Source organism: Salmo salar, chromosome 18, assembly GCF_965601325.2.
Source record: "Salmo salar chromosome 18, fSalSal1, whole genome shotgun sequence".
In the NCBI taxonomy this organism is placed as follows: Eukaryota; Metazoa; Chordata; class Actinopteri; order Salmoniformes; family Salmonidae; genus Salmo; species Salmo salar.
Window position 1 is genome coordinate 83,180,883 of NC_138308.1, and position 22,136 is coordinate 83,203,018.

Sequence of the window (22,136 nt, forward strand, 5' to 3'; positions counted from 1 at the left end):
AAGTATGTGGACACCCTTTCAAATGAGTGGATTCGGCATTTTCAGCCACAGCTGTTGCTGACGTGTATAAAATCAAGCACACGGCCATGCAATTTCCATAGACAAACACTGGCAGTAGAATGGCCTTACTGAAGAGCTCAGTGACTTTCAATGTGATACCGTCATAGGATGCCACCTGTCTAACAAGTCAGTTTGTCATATTTCTGCCATGCTAGAGCTAACCCGGTCAACTGTAAGTGCTGTTATTGTGAAGTGGAAACGTCTAGGAGCAACAACGGCTCAGCTGCAATATGGTAGGCCACACAAGCGCACAGAACGATACCGTCAAGTGCCGAAGTGCGGAGCGCGTAAAAATAGTCTGTCATCGGTTGAAACGCTAACTACTGCGTTCCAAACTGACTCTAGAAGCAAACTCAGCACATTAAACGCTCGTCGGGAGCTTCATGATATGGGTTTCCATGGCAGAGAATCTGCACACAAGCATAAGATAACCAATACAATAGAGCAGGGTATAGTTCAGTAGAGCACAGTACAGTAGATTAGGGTACAGTTCAGTAGAGCATAGTACAGAGAATTAGGGTACAGTACAGTACAGTTGAGTAGGGTACAGAACAGTACAATAGAGTAGGCTACAGTTCAGTTGAGCACAGTACAATAGAGTAGGGTACAGTACAGTAGAGCACAGTGCAATAGAGTAGGGTAATGTTCAACAGAGCACGGTAGAGTAGATTAGGGTACAGTACAGTACAATAGAGTATGGTATAGTTCATTAGAGAAAAGGTCAGTAGTGTAGGGTACAGTACAGTAGAGTACAGTTGAATAGGGTACAGTACAGTAGAGTACAGTACAATAGAGTGGGGTACAGTTCAGTAGAGCACAGTACAATAGAGTAGGGTACAGAACAGTAGAGCACAGTGCAATAGAGTAGGGTACAGAACAGTAGAGCACAGTACAAACGAGTAGGGTACAGTACAGTAGAGCACAGAACAAATGAGTAGGGTACAGTACAGTAGAACACAGTACAGTAGATTAGGTTACAGTTCAGTACAATAGAGCAGGGTATATTTCAGTAGAGCACAGGTCAGTAGTGTAGGGTACAGAACAGTAGGGTACAGTACAGTAGAGTACAGTACAATATAGTAGGGTACAGTACAGTAGTGCACAGTTCAATATAGTAGGGTACAGTTCAGATGAGCACAGTACAATAGAGTAGGGTACAGTTCAGTGGATCACATTAAAATAGAGTAGGGTACAGTTCAGTAGAGCACAGTACAATATAGTAGGTTACATTTCAGTAGAGCACAATACAATAGAGTAGGGTACAATACATTTCAGTAGCGAACAGTACAGTGGAGCACAGTACAATAGAGTAGGGCACAGTACAGTAGAGCACAGTGCAATGGGGTAGGGTATAGTTAAGTAGAGCACAGTACAGTAGAGTAGGGTACAGTTCAGTAAAGTACAGTAGAGTACAGTACAATAGAGTAGGGTACAGTTCAGTAGAGCACAGTGCAATGGGGTAGGGTATAGTTAAGTAGAGCACAGTACAGTAGAGTAGGTTACAGTTCAATAGAGTGCAGCAGAGTACAGTACAATAGAGTAGGGTATAGTTCAGTAGAGCACAGTACAGTAGAGTAGGGTACAGTTCAGTAAAGTACAGTAGAGTACAGTACAATAGAGTAGGGTACAATGCAGTTGAGCACAGTGCAATAGAGTAGGGTACAGTTCAATAGACTACAGTACTGTTCAGTAGAGCAGAGAAGGGTACACTTCAGTAGAGTATAGTACAATAGAGTAGTCTACAGTACATTTACATTTTAGTCATTTAGCAGACGCTCTTATCCAGAGCAACTTACAGTAGTGAATGCATACATTCCATACATTTCATACATTCTTCTCCATACTGGTCCCCGTGGGAATCGAACCCACAACCCTGGCGTTACAAACACAATCACTCTACCAACTGAGCCACACGGGACCAGGGTACAGTACTGTCGAGCAGAGTACAATAGAGTAGGGTATAGTACAGTAGAGCACAGTACAGTAGAGTAGGGTACAGTTCAGTAGAGTACAGTAGAGTACAGTACAACAGAGTAGGGTATAGTTCAGTAGAGCGCAGTACAGTAGGTAACAGTTCAGTAGAGTATAGTGTAATACATTCAACTAGAGTAGAGTACAGCTCAGTAGAGTACAGTAGAGTAGGGTACATTACAGTAGAGTACAGTACAATAGAGTAGGGTACAGTACAATAGAATAGGGTTTAGTTCAGTAGAGCACAGTACAGTAGAGTAGGGTACAGTTCAGTAGAGTACAGTGCAATACATTCAACTACAGTACAGTAGAGTACAGTTCAGTAGAGTACAGTAGAGTAGGGTACAGTACAGTAGAGCACAGTTCAATAGATTAGGGTACAGTTCAATCGAGCACAGTACACTAGAGTAGGGTACAGTTCAATAGATTACAGTACAATAGAGTAGGGTACAGTTCGGTAGAGCACAGTTCAGAAGAGTAGGGTACAGTACAGTAGAGCACAGTACAATAGAGTAGAGTACAGTACAATAGAGCACAGAACAATAGAGAAGGGTACAGTTCAGTAGAACACAGTGCAACAGAGTAGGGTACAGTACAATAGAGCACAGAACAATAGAGAAGGGTACAGTTCAGTAGAACACAGTGCAATACATTGAAGTAGAGTACAGTAGAGTAGGGTGCAGTTCAGTAGAGCACAGTAAAATAGAGCAGGGTACAGTTCAGTAGAGTACAGTACAATAGAGTAGTGTACAGTACAGTTGAGTACAGTAGAGTAGGGTAAACTTCATTAGAGCACAGAACAATAGAGTAGGGTGCAGTTCAGTAGAGCACAGTACAATAGAGTAGGGTACAGTTCAGTAGAGCACAGTACAGTAGAGTTGGGTACAGTACAGTTGAGTACAGTGGAGTAGGGTACCGTTCAGTAGAGCACAGCACAATAGAGTACGGTACAGTACGGTATAGTACAGTATAGTAGGGTACAGTTCAGTAGATTACAGCACAATAAAGTAGGGTACAGTACAGTAGAGTAGGGTACAGTTCAGTAGAGCACAGCACAATAGAGTAGGGTACAGTACAGTATAGTACAGTAGAGTTGGGTACAGTAGAGTAGAGTAGTATATAGTAGTAGTAGTGTTTTGGTCAAATAGATGTCAATGTTTGGGGTCTTAGAGGGTTGGAGCCCCCTGTTGGCTATTCATCTCAATACTCTACTCTTTTTCCTGAAGTGTCCACTACCCACATGGTGGTCCTCTGTAACACAGTTGGTAGAACATGGACCATGCAACATTAACATGTAGATGTGCTGCCCGTGTTGTAACAGACACCATAATGGCACAGATACAAAGATGAAACCTCTATATAAATGTTTTCCTTTATGTTCAAACATGAAGTTTAGGAGTCAGTGTACAGGACAGACTCTTCTCAATAGAAATAGGTGTATAAACAATGACTCTGTACTATAATAAATTAACAATATGTTTGTTATTGATTCACAGAACAACAGAAAATATTTCCCCGTCCCAATCATTTTTAGAGCTCACTGTAACTAAGAATTCTGACATGCAGACCATGATTGACTCAATATAAATAGTCAACAACATCAATAAAGCACAACAAAGTAACTCACCTTTTACAGTGAGAGAGACAGGATCACTTGGTTGTGAAGATGTGGGTCTAGACACTCTGTTCCCTTCACACCAGTACCGACCCTGGTCAGACTCAGCAGCTCTCCTGATGGTGAGGGTGTCTCCTGTTATAGTGTGTCTGACAGACTGGGACACTACATTATAATTCCTGTCTTTGTACCACTGATAGTTCCAGATACTGTCAGACCGCGTTGAACACATCAGAGTAACTGTCTCTCCAGTGTATGCAGTGTTTGGCTTTACAGTCAGAGTAGATTTGGGAAGAGCTGTGAAAATAAAGCACAAAACATCTGGATACATGCCTGGTAATTCAGCTGATGCTGTAACGTTGTGATAAAAGTATATTTTACATATGTTGACTCCATTCAGTTAGAATTTACATACATTTATATAAAGACAAATGCAGTCAGAGCAACAATCTTTCCAAAGTATTGCCTGACTTCAGTAAGTAGTACGGTAACTGTTATTTTAGACATATAAACTATATATGCAAAAGTATGTGGACACCCTTTCAAATGAGTGGATTCGGCATTTTCAGCCACAGCTGTTGCTGACGTGTATAAAATCAAGCACACGGCCATGCAATTTCCATAGACAAACACTGGCAGTAGAATGGCCTTACTGAAGAGCTCAGTGACTTTCAATGTGATACCGTCATAGGATGCCACCTGTCTAACAAGTCAGTTTGTCATATTTCTGCCATGCTAGAGCTAACCCGGTCAACTGTAAGTGCTGTTATTGTGAAGTGGAAACGTCTAGGAGCAACAACGGCTCAGCTGCAATATGGTAGGCCACACAAGCGCACAGAACGATACCGTCAAGTGCCGAAGTGCGGAGCGCGTAAAAATAGTCTGTCATCGGTTGAAACGCTAACTACTGCGTTCCAAACTGACTCTAGAAGCAAACTCAGCACATTAAACGCTCGTCGGGAGCTTCATGATATGGGTTTCCATGGCAGAGAATCTGCACACAAGCATAAGATAACCAATACAATAGAGCAGGGTATAGTTCAGTAGAGCACAGTACAGTAGATTAGGGTACAGTTCAGTAGAGCATAGTACAGAGAATTAGGGTACAGTACAGTACAGTTGAGTAGGGTACAGAACAGTACAATAGAGTAGGCTACAGTTCAGTTGAGCACAGTACAATAGAGTAGGGTACAGTACAGTAGAGCACAGTGCAATAGAGTAGGGTAATGTTCAACAGAGCACGGTAGAGTAGATTAGGGTACAGTACAGTACAATAGAGTATGGTATAGTTCATTAGAGAAAAGGTCAGTAGTGTAGGGTACAGTACAGTAGAGTACAGTTGAATAGGGTACAGTACAGTAGAGTACAGTACAATAGAGTGGGGTACAGTTCAGTAGAGCACAGTACAATAGAGTAGGGTACAGAACAGTAGAGCACAGTGCAATAGAGTAGGGTACAGAACAGTAGAGCACAGTACAAACGAGTAGGGTACAGTACAGTAGAGCACAGAACAAATGAGTAGGGTACAGTACAGTAGAACACAGTACAGTAGATTAGGTTACAGTTCAGTACAATAGAGCAGGGTATATTTCAGTAGAGCACAGGTCAGTAGTGTAGGGTACAGAACAGTAGGGTACAGTACAGTAGAGTACAGTACAATATAGTAGGGTACAGTACAGTAGTGCACAGTTCAATATAGTAGGGTACAGTTCAGATGAGCACAGTACAATAGAGTAGGGTACAGTTCAGTGGATCACATTAAAATAGAGTAGGGTACAGTTCAGTAGAGCACAGTACAATATAGTAGGTTACATTTCAGTAGAGCACAATACAATAGAGTAGGGTACAATACATTTCAGTAGCGAACAGTACAGTGGAGCACAGTACAATAGAGTAGGGCACAGTACAGTAGAGCACAGTGCAATGGGGTAGGGTATAGTTAAGTAGAGCACAGTACAGTAGAGTAGGGTACAGTTCAGTAAAGTACAGTAGAGTACAGTACAATAGAGTAGGGTACAGTTCAGTAGAGCACAGTGCAATGGGGTAGGGTATAGTTAAGTAGAGCACAGTACAGTAGAGTAGGTTACAGTTCAATAGAGTGCAGCAGAGTACAGTACAATAGAGTAGGGTATAGTTCAGTAGAGCACAGTACAGTAGAGTAGGGTACAGTTCAGTAAAGTACAGTAGAGTACAGTACAATAGAGTAGGGTACAATGCAGTTGAGCACAGTGCAATAGAGTAGGGTACAGTTCAATAGACTACAGTACTGTTCAGTAGAGCAGAGAAGGGTACACTTCAGTAGAGTATAGTACAATAGAGTAGTCTACAGTACAGTACATTTACATTTTAGTCATTTAGCAGACGCTATTATCCAGAGCAACTTACAGTAGTGAATGCATACATTCCATACATTTCATACATTCTTCTCCATACTGGTCCCCCGTGGGAATCGAACCCACAACCCTGGCGTTACAAACACCATCACTCTACCAACTGAGCCACACGGGACCAGGGTACAGTACTGTCGAGCAGAGTACAATAGAGTAGGGTATAGTACAGTAGAGCACAGTACAGTAGAGTAGGGTACAGTTCAGTAGAGTACAGTAGAGTACAGTACAACAGAGTAGGGTATAGTTCAGTAGAGCGCAGTACAGTAGGTAACAGTTCAGTAGAGTATAGTGTAATACATTCAACTAGAGTAGAGTACAGCTCAGTAGAGTACAGTAGAGTAGGGTACATTACAGTAGAGTACAGTACAATAGAGTAGGGTACAGTACAATAGAATAGGGTTTAGTTCAGTAGAGCACAGTACAGTAGAGTAGGGTACAGTTCAGTAGAGTACAGTGCAATACATTCAACTACAGTACAGTAGAGTACAGTTCAGTAGAGTACAGTAGAGTAGGGTACAGTACAGTAGAGCACAGTTCAATAGATTAGGGTACAGTTCAATCGAGCACAGTACACTAGAGTAGGGTACAGTTCAATAGATTACAGTACAATAGAGTAGGGTACAGTTCGGTAGAGCACAGTTCAGAAGAGTAGGGTACAGTACAGTAGAGCACAGTACAATAGAGTAGAGTACAGTACAATAGAGCACAGAACAATAGAGAAGGGTACAGTTCAGTAGAACACAGTGCAACAGAGTAGGGTACAGTACAATAGAGCACAGAACAATAGAGAAGGGTACAGTTCAGTAGAACACAGTACAATACATTGAAGTAGAGTACAGTAGAGTAGGGTGCAGTTCAGTAGAGCACAGTAAAATAGAGCAGGGTACAGTTCAGTAGAGTACAGTACAATAGAGTAGTGTACAGTACAGTTGAGTACAGTAGAGTAGGGTAAACTTCATTAGAGCACAGAACAATAGAGTAGGGTGCAGTTCAGTAGAGCACAGTACAATAGAGTAGGGTACAGTTCAGTAGAGCACAGTACAGTAGAGTTGGGTACAGTACAGTTGAGTACAGTGGAGTAGGGTACCGTTCAGTAGAGCACAGCACAATAGAGTACGGTACAGTACGGTATAGTACAGTATAGTAGGGTACAGTTCAGTAGATTACAGCACAATAAAGTAGGGTACAGTACAGTAGAGTAGGGTACAGTTCAGTAGAGCACAGCACAATAGAGTAGGGTACAGTACAGTATAGTACAGTAGAGTTGGGTACAGTAGAGTAGAGTAGTATATAGTAGTAGTAGTGTTTTGGTCAAATAGATGTCAATGTTTGGGGTCTTAGAGGGTTGGAGCCCCCTGTTGGCTATTCATCTCAATACTCTACTCTTTTTCCTGAAGTGTCCACTACCCACATGGTGGTCCTCTGTAACACAGTTGGTAGAACATGGACCATGCAACATTAACATGTAGATGTGCTGCCCGTGTTGTAACAGACACCATAATGGCACAGATACAAAGATGAAACCTCTATATAAATGTTTTCCTTTATGTTCAAACATGAAGTTTAGGAGTCAGTGTACAGGACAGACTCTTCTCAATAGAAATAGGTGTATAAACAATGACTCTGTACTATAATAAATTAACAATATGTTTGTTATTGATTCACAGAACAACAGAAAATATTTCCCCGTCCCAATCATTTTTAGAGCTCACTGTAACTAAGAATTCTGACATGCAGACCATGATTGACTCAATATAAATAGTCAACAACATCAATAAAGCACAACAAAGTAACTCACCTTTTACAGTGAGAGAGACAGGATCACTTGGTTGTGAAGATGTGGGTCTAGACACTCTGTTCCCTTCACACCAGTACCGACCCTGGTCAGACTCAGCAGCTCTCCTGATGGTGAGGGTGTCTCCTGTTATAGTGTGTCTGACAGACTGGGACACTACATTATAATTCCTGTCTTTGTACCACTGATAGTTCCAGATACTGTCAGACCGCGTTGAACACATCAGAGTAACTGTCTCTCCAGTGTATGCAGTGTTTGGCTTTACAGTCAGAGTAGATTTGGGAAGAGCTGTGAAAATAAAGCACAAAACATCTGGATACATGCCTGGTAATTCAGCTGATGCTGTAACGTTGTGATAAAAGTATATTTTACATATGTTGACTCCATTCAGTTAGAATTTACATACATTTATATAAAGACAAATGCAGTCAGAGCAACAATCTTTCCAAAGTATTGCCTGACTTCAGTAAGTAGTACGGTAACTGTTATTTTAGACATATAAACTATATATGCAAAAGTATGTGGACACCCTTTCAAATGAGTGGATTCGGCATTTTCAGCCACAGCTGTTGCTGACGTGTATAAAATCAAGCACACGGCCATGCAATTTCCATAGACAAACACTGGCAGTAGAATGGCCTTACTGAAGAGCTCAGTGACTTTCAATGTGATACCGTCATAGGATGCCACCTGTCTAACAAGTCAGTTTGTCATATTTCTGCCATGCTAGAGCTAACCCGGTCAACTGTAAGTGCTGTTATTGTGAAGTGGAAACGTCTAGGAGCAACAACGGCTCAGCTGCAATATGGTAGGCCACACAAGCGCACAGAACGATACCGTCAAGTGCCGAAGTGCGGAGCGCGTAAAAATAGTCTGTCATCGGTTGAAACGCTAACTACTGCGTTCCAAACTGACTCTAGAAGCAAACTCAGCACATTAAACGCTCGTCGGGAGCTTCATGATATGGGTTTCCATGGCAGAGAATCTGCACACAAGCATAAGATAACCAATACAATAGAGCAGGGTATAGTTCAGTAGAGCACAGTACAGTAGATTAGGGTACAGTTCAGTAGAGCATAGTACAGAGAATTAGGGTACAGTACAGTACAGTTGAGTAGGGTACAGAACAGTACAATAGAGTAGGCTACAGTTCAGTTGAGCACAGTACAATAGAGTAGGGTACAGTACAGTAGAGCACAGTGCAATAGAGTAGGGTAATGTTCAACAGAGCACGGTACAGTAGATTAGGGTACAGTACAGTACAATAGAGTATGGTATAGTTCATTAGAGAAAAGGTCAGTAGTGTAGGGTACAGTACAGTAGAGTACAGTTGAATAGGGTACAGTACAGTAGAGTACAGTACAATAGAGTGGGGTACAGTTCAGTAGAGCACAGTACAATAGAGTAGGGTACAGAACAGTAGAGCACAGTGCAATAGAGTAGGGTACAGAACAGTAGAGCACAGTACAAACGAGTAGGGTACAGTACATTAGAGCACAGAACAAATGAGTAGGGTACAGTACAGTAGAACACAGTACAGTAGATTAGGTTACAGTTCAGTACAATAGAGCAGGGTATATTTCAGTAGAGCACAGGTCAGTAGTGTAGGGTACAGAACAGTAGGGTACAGTACAGTAGAGTACAGTACAATATAGTAGGGTACAGTACAGTAGTGCACAGTTCAATATAGTAGGGTACAGTTCAGATGAGCACAGTACAATAGAGTAGGGTACAGTTCAGTGGATCACATTAAAATAGAGTAGGGTACAGTTCAGTAGAGCACAGTACAATATAGTAGGTTACATTTCAGTAGAGCACAATACAATAGAGTAGGGTACAATACATTTCAGTAGCGAACAGTACAGTGGAGCACAGTACAATAGAGTAGGGCACAGTACAGTAGAGCACAGTGCAATGGGGTAGGGTATAGTTAAGTAGAGCACAGTACAGTAGAGTAGGGTACAGTTCAGTAAAGTACAGTAGAGTACAGTACAATAGAGTAGGGTACAGTTCAGTAGAGCACAGTGCAATGGGGTAGGGTATAGTTAAGTAGAGCACAGTACAGTAGAGTAGGTTACAGTTCAATAGAGTGCAGCAGAGTACAGTACAATAGAGTAGGGTATAGTTCAGTAGAGCACAGTACAGTAGAGTAGGGTACAGTTCAGTAAAGTACAGTAGAGTACAGTACAATAGAGTAGGGTACAGAACAGTAGAGCACAGTACAGTAGAGTAGGTTACAGTTCAATAGAGTGCAGCAGAGTACAGTACAATAGAGTAGGGTATAGTTCAGTAGAGCACAGTAGAGTAGAGTAGGGTACAGTTCAGTAAAGTACAGTAGAGTACAATGCAGTTGAGCACAGTGCAATAGAGTAGGGTACAGTTCAATAGACGACAGTACTGTTCAGTAGAGCAGAGAAGGGTACACTTCAGTAGAGTATAGTACAATAGAGTAGTCTACAGTACAGTACATTTACATTTTAGTCATTTAGCAGACACTCTTATCCAGAGCAACTTACAGTAGTGAATGCATACATTCCATACATTTCATACATTCTTCTCCATACTGGTCCCCCGTGGGAATCGAACCCACAACCCTGGCGTTACAAACACCATAACTCTACCAACTGAGCCACACGGGACCAGGGTACAGTACTGTCGAGCAGAGTACAATAGAGTAGGGTATAGTACTGTAGAGCACAGTACAGTAGAGTAGGCTACAGTTCAGTAGAGTACAGTAGAGTACAGTACAACAGAGTAGGGTATAGTTCAGTAGAGCGCAGTACAGTAGGTAACAGTTCAGTAGAGTATAGTGTAATACATTCAACTAGAGTAGAGTACAGCTCAGTAGAGTACAGTAGAGTAGGGTACATTACAGTAGAGTACAGTACAATAGAGTAGGGTACAGTACAATAGAATAGGGTTTAGTTCAGTAGAGCACAGTACAGTAGAGTAGAGTACAGTTCAGTAGAGTACAGTAGAGTAGGGTACAGTACAGTAGAGCACAGTTCAATAGATTAGGGTACAGTTCAATCGAGCACAGTACACTAGAGTAGGGTACAGTTCAATAGATTACAGTACAATAGAGTAGGGTACAGTTCGGTAGAGCACAGTACAATAGAGTACAGTACAGTACAATAGAGCAGAGAACAATAGAGAAGGGTACAGTTCAGTAGAACACAGTGCAACAGAGTAGGGTACAGTACAATAGAGCACAGAACAATAGAGAAGGGTAAAGTTCAGTAGAACACAGTACGATAGAGTAGGGTACAGTAGAATAGAACACAGTACAATACATTCAAGTAGAGTACAGTAGAGTAGGGTGCAGTTCAGTAGAGCACAGTAAAATAGAGCAGGGTACAGTTCAGTAGAGTACAGTACAATAGAGTAGTGTACAGTACAGTTGAGTACAGTAGAGTAGGGTAAACTTCATTAGAGCACAGAACAATAGAGTAGGGTGCAGTTCAGTAGAGCACAGTACAATAGAGTAGGGTACAGTTCAGTAGAGCACAGTACAGTAGAGTTGGGTACAGTACAGTTGAGTACAGTGGAGTAGGGTACCGTTCAGTAGAGCACAGCACAATAGAGTACGGTACAGTACGGTATAGTACAGTATAGTAGGGTACAGTTCAGTAGATTACAGCACAATAAAGTAGGGTACAGTACAGTAGAGTAGGGTACAGTTCAGTAGAGCACAGCACAATAGAGTAGGGTACAGTACAGTATAGTACAGTAGAGTTGGGTACAGTAGAGTAGAGTAGTATATAGTAGTAGTAGTGTTTTGGTCAAATAGATGTCAATGTTTGGGGTCTTAGAGGGTTGGAACCCCCTGTTGGCTATTCATCTCAATACTCTACTCTTTTTCCTGAAGTGTCCACTACCCACATGGTGGTCCTCTGTAACACAGTTGGTAGAACATGGACCATGCAACATTAACATGTAGATGTGCTGCCCGTGTTGTAACAGACACCATAATGGCACAGATACAAAGATGGAACCTCTATATAAATGTTTTCCTTTATGTTCAAACATGAAGTTTAGGAGTCAGTGTACAGGACAGACTCTTCTCAATAGAAATAGGTGTATAAACAATGACTCTGTACTATAATAAATTAACAATATGTTTGTTATTGATTCACAGAACAACAGAAAATATTTCCCCGTCCCAATCATTTTTAGAGCTCACTGTAACTAAGAATTCTGACATGCAGACCATGATTGACTCAATATAAATAGTCAACAACATCAATAAAGCACAACAAAGTAACTCACCTTTTACAGTGAGAGAGACAGGATCACTTGGTTGTGAAGATGTGGGTCTAGACACTCTGTTCCCTTCACACCAGTACCGACCCTGGTCAGACTCAGCAGCTCTCCTGATGGTGAGGGTGTCTCCTGTTATAGTGTGTCTGACAGACTGGGACACTACATTATAATTCCTGTCTTTGTACCACTGATAGTTCCAGATACTGTCAGACCGCGTTGAACACATCAGAGTAACTGTCTCTCCAGTGTATGCAGTGTTTGGCTTTACAGTCAGAGTAGATTTGGGAAGAGCTGTGAAAATAAAGCACAAAACATCTGGATACATGCCTGGTAATTCAGCTGATGCTGTAACGTTGTGATAAAAGTATATTTTACATATGTTGACTCCATTCAGTTAGAATTTACATACATTTATATAAAGACAAATGCAGTCAGAGCAACAATCTTTCCAAAGTATTGCCTGACTTCAGTAAGTAGTACGGTAACTGTTATTTTAGACATATAAACTATATATGCAAAAGTATGTGGACACCCTTTCAAATGAGTGGATTCGGCATTTTCAGCCACAGCTGTTGCTGACGTGTATAAAATCAAGCACACGGCCATGCAATTTCCATAGACAAACACTGGCAGTAGAATGGCCTTACTGAAGAGCTCAGTGACTTTCAATGTGATACCGTCATAGGATGCCACCTGTCTAACAAGTCAGTTTGTCATATTTCTGCCATGCTAGAGCTAACCCGGTCAACTGTAAGTGCTGTTATTGTGAAGTGGAAACGTCTAGGAGCAACAACGGCTCAGCTGCAATATGGTAGGCCACACAAGCGCACAGAACGATACCGTCAAGTGCCGAAGTGCGGAGCGCGTAAAAATAGTCTGTCATCGGTTGAAACGCTAACTACTGCGTTCCAAACTGACTCTAGAAGCAAACTCAGCACATTAAACGCTCGTCGGGAGCTTCATGATATGGGTTTCCATGGCAGAGAATCTGCACACAAGCATAAGATAACCAATACAATAGAGCAGGGTATAGTTCAGTAGAGCACAGTACAGTAGATTAGGGTACAGTTCAGTAGAGCATAGTACAGAGAATTAGGGTACAGTACAGTACAGTTGAGTAGGGTACAGAACAGTACAATAGAGTAGGCTACAGTTCAGTTGAGCACAGTACAATAGAGTAGGGTACAGTACAGTAGAGCACAGTGCAATAGAGTAGGGTAATGTTCAACAGAGCACGGTACAGTAGATTAGGGTACAGTACAGTACAATAGAGTATGGTATAGTTCATTAGAGCAAAGGTCAGTAGTGTAGGGTACAGTACAGTTGAATAGGGTACAGTACAGTAGAGTACAGTACAATAGAGTGGGGTACAGTTCAGTAGAGCACAGTACAATAGAGTAGGGTACAGAACAGTAGAGCACAGTGCAATAGAGTAGGGTACAGAACAGTAGAGCACAGTACAAACGAGTAGGGTACAGTACAGTAGAGCAAAGAACAAATGAGTAGGGTACAGTACAGTAGAACACAGTACAGTAGATTAGGTTACAGTTCAGTACAATAGAGCAGGGTATATTTCAGTAGAGCACAGGTCAGTAGTGTAGGGTACAGAACAGTAGGGTACAGTACAGTAGAGTACAGTACAATATAGTAGGGTACAGTACAGTAGTGCACAGTTCAATATAGTAGGGTACAGTTCAGATGAGCACAGTACAATAGAGTAGGGTACAGTTCAGTGGATCACATTAAAATAGAGTAGGGTACAGTTCAGTAGAGCACAGTACAATATAGTAGGTTACATTTCAGTAGAGCACAATACAATAGAGTAGGGTACAATACATTTGAGTAGCGAACAGTACAGTGGAGCACAGTACAATAGAGTAGGGCACAGTACAGTAGAGCACAGTGCAATGGGGTAGGGTATAGTTAAGTAGAGCACAGTACAGTAGAGTAGGGTACAGTTCAGTAAAGTACAGTAGAGTACAGTACAATAGAGTAGGGTACAGTTCAGTAGCGCACAGTGCAATGGGGTAGGGTATAGTTAAGTAGAGCACAGTACAGTAGAGTAGGTTACAGTTCAATAGAGTGCAGCAGAGTACAGTACAATAGAGTAGGGTATAGTTCAGTAGATCACAGTACAGTAGAGTAGGGTACAGTTCAGTAAAGTACAGTAGAGTACAATAGAGTAGGGTACAATGCAGTTGAGCACAGTGCAATAGAGTAGGGTACAGTTCAATAGACTACAGTACTGTTCAGTAGAGCAGAGAAGGGTACACTTCAGTAGAGTATAGTACAATAGAGTAGTCTACAGTACATTTACATTTTAGTCATTTAGCAGACGCTCTTATCCAGAGCAACTTACAGTAGTGAATGCATACATTCCATACATTTCATACATTCTTCTCCATACTGGTCCCCCGTGGGAATCGAACCCACAACCCTGGCGTTACAAACACCATCACTCTACCAACTGAGCCACACGGGACCAGGGTACAGTACTGTCGAGCAGAGTACAATAGAGTAGGGTATAGTACAGTAGAGCACAGTACAGTAGAGTAGGGTACAGTTCAGTAGAGTACAGTAGAGTACAGTACAACAGAGTAGGGTATAGTTCAGTAGAGCGCAGTACAGTAGGTAACAGTTCAGTAGAGTATAGTGTAATACATTCAACTAGAGTAGAGTACAGCTCAGTAGAGTACAGTAGAGTAGGGTACATTACAGTAGAGTACAGTACAATAGAGTAGGGTACATCACAATAGAATAGGGTTTAGTTCAGTAGAGCACAGTACAGTAGAGTAGGGTACAGTTCAGTAGAGTACAGTGCAATACATTCAACTACAGTACAGTAGAGTACAGTTCAGTAGAGTACAGTAGAGTAGGGTACAGTACAGTAGAGCACAGTTCAATAGATTAGGGTACAGTTCAATCGAGCACAGTACACTAGAGTAGGGTACAGTTCAATAGATTACAGTACAATAGAGTAGGGTACAGTTCGGTAGAGCACAGTTCAGAAGAGTAGGGTACAGTACAGTAGAGCACAGTACAATAGAGTAGAGTACAGTACAATAGAGCACAGAACAATAGAGAAGGGTACAGTTCAGTACAACACAGTGCAACAGAGTAGGGTACAGTACAATAGAGCACAGAACAATAGAGAAGGGTACAGTTCAGTAGAACACAATACGATAGAGTAGGGTACAGTAGAATAGAACACAGTACAATACATTCAAGTAGAGTACAGTAGAGTAGGGTGCAGTTCAGTAGAGCACAGTAAAATAGAGCAGGGTACAGTTCAGTAGAGTACAGTACAATAGAGTAGTGTACAGTACAGTTGAGTACAGTAGAGTAGGGTAAACTTCATTAGAGCACAGAACAATAGAGTAGGGTGCAGTTCAGTAGAGCACAGTACAGTAGAGTTGGGGACAGTACAGTTGAGTACAGTGGAGTAGGGTACCGTTCAGTAGAGCACAGCACAATAGAGTACGGTACAGTACGGTATAGTACAGTATAGTAGGGTACAGTTCAGTAGATTACAGCACAATAAAGTAGGGTACAGTACAGTAGAGTAGGGTACAGTTCAGTAGAGCACAGAACAATAGAGTAGGGTGCAGTTCAGTAGAGCACAGTACAGTAGAGTTGGGGACAGTACAGTTGAGTACAGTGGAGTAGGGTACCGTTCAGTAGAGCACAGCACAATAGAGTACGGTACAGTACGGTATAGTACAGTATAGTAGGGTACAGTTCAGTAGATTACAGCACAATAAAGTAGGGTACAGTACAGTAGAGTAGGGTACAGTTCAGTAGAGCACAGCACAATAGAGTAGGGTACAGTTCAGTAGAGCACAGTACAGTAGAGTTGGGGACAGTACAGTTGAGTACAGTGGAGTAGGGTACCGTTCAGTAGAGCACAGCACAATAGAGTACGGTACAGTACGGTATAGTACAGTATAGTAGGGTACAGTTCAGTAGATTACAGCACAATAAAGTAGGGTACAGTACAGTAGAGTAGGGTACAGTTCAGTAGAGCACAGCACAATAGAGTAGGGTACAGTACAGTATAGTACAGTAGAGTTGGGTACAGTAGAGTAGAGTAGTATATAGTAGTAGTAGTGTTTTGGTCAAATAGATGTCAATGTTTGGGGTCTTAGAGGGTTGGAGCCCCCTGTTGGCTATTCATCTCAATACTCTACTCTTTTTCCTGAAGTGTCCACTACCCACATGGTGGTCCTCTGTAACACAGTTGGTAGAACATGGACCATGCAACATTAACATGTAGATGTGCTGCCCGTGTTGTAACAGACACCATAATGGCACAGATACAAAGATGAAACCTCTATATAAATGTTTTCCTTTATGTTCAAACATGAAGTTTAGGAGTCAGTGTACAGGACAGACTCTTCTCAATAGAAATAGGTGTATAAACAATGACTCTGTACTATACTAAATTAACAATATGTTTGTTATTGATTCACAGAACAACAGAAAATATTTCCCTGTCCCAATCATTTTTAGAGCTCACTGTAACTAAGAATTCTGACATGCAGACCATGATTGACTCAATATAAATAGTCAACAACATCAATAAAGCACAACAAAGTAACTCACCTTTTACAGTGAGAGAGACAGGATCACTTGGTTGTGAAGATGTGGGTCTAGACACTCTGTTCCCTTCACACCAGTACCGACCCTGGTCAGACTCAGCAGCTCTCCTGATGGTGAGGGTGTCTCCTGTTATAGTGTGTCTGACAGACTGGGACACTACATTATAATTCCTGTCTTTGTACCACTGATAGTTCCAGATACTGTCAGACCCTACTGAACACGTCAGAGTAACTGTCTCTCCAGTGTATGCAGTGTTTGGCTTTACAGTCAGAGTAGATTTGGGAAGAGCTGTGAAAATAAAGCACAAAACATCTGGATACATGCCTGGTAATTCAGCTGATGCTGTAACGTTGTGATAAAAGTATATTTTACATATGTTGACTCCATTCAGTTAGAATTTACATACATTTATATAAAGACAAATGCAGTCAGAGCAACAATCTTTCCAAAGTATTGCCTGACTTCAGTAAGTAGTACGGTAACTGTTATTTTAGACATATAAACTATATATGCAAAAGTATGTGGACACCCTTTCAAATGAGTGGATTCGGCATTTTCAGCCACAGCTGTTGCTGACGTGTATAAAATCAAGCACACGGCCATGCAATTTCCATAGACAAACACTGGCAGTAGAATGGCCTTACTGAAGAGCTCAGTGACTTTCAATGTGATACCGTCATAGGATGCCACCTGTCTAACAAGTCAGTTTGTCATATTTCTGCCATGCTAGAGCTAACCCGGTCAACTGTAAGTGCTGTTATTGTGAAGTGGAAACGTCTAGGAGCAACAACGGCTCAGCTGCAATATGGTAGGCCACACAAGCGCACAGAACGATACCGTCAAGTGCCGAAGTGCGGAGCGCGTAAAAATAGTCTGTCATCGGTTGAAACGCTAACTACTGCGTTCCAAACTGACTCTAGAAGCAAACTCAGCACATTAAACGCTCGTCGGGAGCTTCATGATATGGGTTTCCATGGCAGAGAATCTGCACACAAGCATAAGATAACCAATACAATAGAGCAGGGTATAGTTCAGTAGAGCACAGTACAGTAGATTAGGGTACAGTTCAGTAGAGCATAGTACAGAGAATTAGGGTACAGTACAGTACAGTTGAGTAGGGTACAGAACAGTACAATAGAATAGGCTACAGTTCAGTTGAGCACAGTACAATAGAGTAGGGTACAGTACAGTAGAGCACAGTGCAATAGAGTAGGGTAATGTTCAACAGAGCACGGTACAGTAGATTAGGGTACAGTACAGTACAATAGAGTATGGTATAGTTCATTAGAGCAAAGGTCAGTAGTGTAGGGTACAGTACCGTAGAGTACAGTTGAATAGGGTACAGTACAGTAGAGTACAGTACAATAGAGTGGGGTACAGTTCAGTAGAGCACAGTACAATAGAGTAGGGTACAGAACAGTAGAGCACAGTGCAATAGAGTAGGGTACAGAACAGTAGAGCACAGTACAAACGAGTAGGGTACAGTACAGTAGAGCACAGAACAAATGAGTAGGGTACAGTACAGTAGAACACAGTACAGTAGATTAGGTTACAGTTCAGTACAATAGAGCAGGGTATATTTCAGTAGAGCACAGGTCAGTAGTGTAGGGTACAGAACAGTAGGGTACAGTACAGTAGAGTACAGTACAATATAGTAGGGTACAGTACAGTAGTGCACAGTTCAAAATAGTAGGGTACAGTTCAGATGAGCACAGTACAATAGAGTAGGGTACAGTTCAGTGGATCACATTAAAATAGAGTAGGGTACAGTTCAGTAGAGCACAGTACAATATAGTAGGTTACATTTCAGTAGAGCACAATACAATAGAGTAGGGTACAATACATTTGAGTAGCGAACAGTACAGTGGAGCACAGTACAATAGAGTAGGGCACAGTACAGTAGAGCACAGTGCAATGGGGTAGGGTATAGTTAAGTAGAGCACAGTACAGTAGAGTAGGGTACAGTTCAGTAAAGTACAGTAGAGTACAGTACAATAGAGTAGGGTACAGTTCAGTAGAGCACAGTGCAATGGGGTAGGGTATAGTTAAGTAGAGCACAGTACAGTAGAGTAGGTTACAGTTCAATAGAGTGCAGCAGAGTACAGTACAATAGAGTAGGGTATAGTTCAGTAGAGCACAGTACAGTAGAGTAGGGTACAGTTCAGTAAAGTACAGTAGAGTACAGTACAATAGAGTAGGGTACAATGCAGTTGAGCACAGTGCAATAGAGTAGGGTACAGTTCAATAGACTACAGTACTGTTCAGTAGAGCAGAGAAGGGTACACTTCAGTAGAGTATAGTACAATAGAGTAGTCTACAGTACAGTACATTTACATTTTAGTCATTTAGCAGACGCTCTTATCCAGAGCAACTTACAGTAGTGAATGCATACATTCCATACATTTCATACATTCTTCTCCATACTGGTCCCCTGTGGGAATCGAACCCACAACCCTGGCGTTACAAACACCATCACTCTACCAACTGAGCCACACGGGACCAGGGTACAGTACTGTCGAGCAGAGTACAATAGAGTAGGGTATAGTACAGTAGAGCACAGTACAGTAGAGTAGGGTACAGTTCAGTAGAGTACAGTAGAGTACAGTACAACAGAGTAGGGTATAGTTCAGTAGAGCGCAGTACAGTAGGTAACAGTTCAGTAGAGTATAGTGTAATACATTCAACTAGAGTAGAGTACAGCTCAGTAGAGTACAGTAGAGTAGGGTACATTACAGTAGAGTACAGTACAATAGAGTAGGGTACAGTACAATAGAATATGGTGTAGTTCAGTAGAGCACAGTACAGTAGAGTAGGGTACAGTTCAGTAGAGTACAGTGCAATACATTCAACTACAGTACAGTAGAGCACAGTTCAGTAGAGTACAGTAGAGTAGGGTACAGTACAGTAGAGCACAGTTCAATAGATTAGGGTACAGTTCAATCGAGCACAGTACACTAGAGTAGGGTACAGTAGAATAGAAAACAGTACAATACATTGAAGTAGAGTACAGTAGAGTAGGGTGGAGTTCAGTAGAGCACAGTAAAATAGAGCAGGGTACAGTTCAGTAGAGCACAGTACAGTAGAGTTGTGTACAGTACATTTGAGTACAGTATAGTAGGGTACAGTTCAGTAGATTACAGCACAATAAAGTAGGGTACAGTACAGTAGAGTAGGGTACATTTCATTAGAGCACAGAACAATAGAGTAGGGTACAGTTCAGTAGAGCACAGTACAGTAGAGTTGGGTACAGTACATTTGAGTACAGTATAGTAGGGTACAGTTCAGTAGATTACAGCACAATAAAGTAGGGTAGCTCAGTTGGTAGAGCATGGTGTTTGCAACACCAGGGTTGTGGGTTCGATTCCCACGGGGGGCCAGCACCGAAAAAAAAAATGTATGAAATGTATGCATTCACTACTGTAAGTCGCTCTGGATAAGAGCGTCTGCTAAATGACTAAAATGTAAATGTAAAAATGTACAGTACAGTAGAGTAGGGTACAGTTCAGTAGAGCACAGCACAATAGAGTAGGGTACAGTACAGTATAGTACAGTAGAGTTGGGTACAGTAGAGTAGAGTAGTATATAGTAGTAGTAGTGTTTTGGTCAAATAGATGTCAATGTTTGGGGTCTTAGAGGGTTGGAACCCCCTGTTGGCTATTCATCTCAATACTCTACTCTTTTTCCTGAAGTGTCCACTACCCACATGGTGGTCCTCTGTAACACAGTTGGTAGAACATGGACCATGCAACATTAACATGTAGATGTGCTGCCCGTGTTGTAACAGACACCATAATGGCACAGATACAAAGATGAAACCTCTATATAAATGTTTTCCTTTATGTTCAAACATGAAGTTTAGGAGTCAGTGTACAGGACAGACTCTTCTCAATAGAAATAGGTGTATAAACAATGACTCTGTACTATAATAAATTAACAATATGTTTGTTATTGATTCACAGAACAACAGAAACATATTTCACTGTCCCAATAATTTTAGAGCTCACTGTAACTAAGAATTCTGACACGCAGACCATGATTGACTCAATATAAATAGTCAACAACATCAATAAAGCACAACAAAGTAACTCACCTTTTACAGTGAGAGTGACAGGATCACTTGGTTGTGAAGATGTGGGTCTAGACACTCTGTTCCCTTCACACCAGTACCGACCCTGGTCAGACTCAGCAGCTCTCCTGATGGTGAGGGTGTCTCCTGTTATAGTGTGTCTGACAGACTGGGACACTACATTATAATTCCTGTCTTTGTACCACTGATAGTTCCAGCTACTGTCAGACCCTACTGAACACTTCAGAGTAACTGTCTCTCCAGAGTAGAGGAGACCCAGAGGAGAGACACTCACTGAGGCCACAGGCAGAGCTGTAGAAATACACATGAAGTTAGTTGATTCATACATAAAATCTGCTCTATCATGATTAAATGTAGTTAGTTGATTCATACATAGAATCTGCTCTATCATGATTAAATGTAGTTAGTTGATTCATACATAGAATCTGCTCTATCATGATTAAATGTAGTTAGTTGATTCATACATAGAATCTGCTCTATCATGATTAAATGTACTTAGAGCACCAATCTTTCCAAAGTATGATCACCATACTTCTTTAATTAAACATGTCTATGTTTTTCTATCATAACTATGAATACTGACACACAGACCATGACTGACTTAATGTAAATAGTGTCTATCTGTATGACACTACTCACCATTGACAGTGATAGTGACAGGGTCACTGATGGATGAAGAAGTGGGTCTGGACTCTCTTTTTCCCTGACACCAGTAGGGACCCTCATTCACTGTTGATCCACTGATGGTGAGAGTGTCTCCTGTTATAGTGTGTCTGACAGACTGGGACACTACATTATCATTCCTGTCTTTGTACCACTGATAGCTCCAGATACTGTCAGACCCAACTGAACATGTCAGAGTAACTGTCTCTCCAGGGAACACAGGGTTTGGTTCTACAGTCAGTGTAGCTTTGGGCAGAGCTGATGAAACAGAGGTTAGACACATACATTGGCTATTTCATATTACACTGATATAGTGATACAAGCTATAGTAGGGAACTTACCAGTGACACTTATGGTGACATCATCACTGGGTTGTGACCTCTGGGGATGATCTCTCCTCTCCCCTCCCTTCGACCAGTCTGTCCAGCTGACCAGTCTGAGTGATGGGGAATGTGATGCTCCTTTACTGGTCTGACTGGGAAGGTGTTGGTTGTCTCTGAACCAGAGGTACGTCCAGTCTGTGTAGTCTGGTATGACACACTGCAGACTGACTGTCTCTCCAGAGTAGAGGAGACCCTGTGGAGTGCACTCACTGGGCTCTGGCGAGCTGAGGCCACAGGCACGAGCTGCTCAGAAACGACACATGTAGGTTAGTTGATTCATACATAGAATCTGCTCTATCATGATTAAATG

At 41.7% G+C, this 22,136-nt stretch overlaps 1 protein-coding gene, 1 long non-coding RNA gene and 5 other non-coding genes across 15 annotated transcripts in view; all 7 read right to left on the reverse strand.

The window, feature by feature from the left end:
* Positions 1-17,030, reverse strand: part of LOC106577870 (Fc receptor-like protein 5) — a 39,520-nt gene extending 22,490 nt beyond the window's left edge. For all 9 annotated transcript variants that reach the window (XM_082965204.1, XM_082965208.1, XM_082965203.1 and 6 more), the window contains exons 1-4: positions 16,697-17,030; positions 12,101-12,385; positions 7,835-8,119; positions 3,659-3,943 (exon numbers count right to left, since the gene is read on the reverse strand). In XM_082965204.1, coding sequence (XP_082821330.1) covers positions 3,659-3,943; positions 7,835-8,119; positions 12,101-12,385; positions 16,697-17,015 — 1,174 coding nt within the window. In that variant the 5' untranslated portion in view covers positions 17,016-17,030. The remainder of the gene's footprint in view (positions 1-3,658; positions 3,944-7,834; positions 8,120-12,100; positions 12,386-16,696) is intronic.
* On the reverse strand, positions 1,905-1,980 carry trnat-ugu (transfer RNA threonine (anticodon UGU)). Its single transcript has one exon. It is a non-coding gene; the product is annotated as a tRNA-Thr (tRNA).
* Positions 6,080-6,156, reverse strand: trnat-ugu (transfer RNA threonine (anticodon UGU)). The gene has a single exon. It is a non-coding gene; the product is annotated as a tRNA-Thr (tRNA).
* trnat-ugu (transfer RNA threonine (anticodon UGU)) lies at positions 10,396-10,472 on the reverse strand. Its single transcript has one exon. It is a non-coding gene; the product is annotated as a tRNA-Thr (tRNA).
* trnat-ugu (transfer RNA threonine (anticodon UGU)) lies at positions 14,502-14,578 on the reverse strand. The gene has a single exon. It is a non-coding gene; the product is annotated as a tRNA-Thr (tRNA).
* Positions 17,031-19,117: 2,087 nt separating the features above from the next.
* Positions 19,118-19,194, reverse strand: trnat-ugu (transfer RNA threonine (anticodon UGU)). The gene has a single exon. It is a non-coding gene; the product is annotated as a tRNA-Thr (tRNA).
* Positions 19,195-20,342: 1,148 nt separating this feature from the next.
* Positions 20,343-21,849, reverse strand: LOC145861773 (uncharacterized). Its single transcript, XR_014381420.1, has 3 exons — positions 21,785-21,849; positions 21,420-21,701; positions 20,343-21,071 (listed from the first exon to the last, which is right to left on the reverse strand). It is a non-coding gene; the product is annotated as an uncharacterized LOC145861773 (long non-coding RNA).
* Positions 21,850-22,136: the final 287 nt, after the last annotated feature.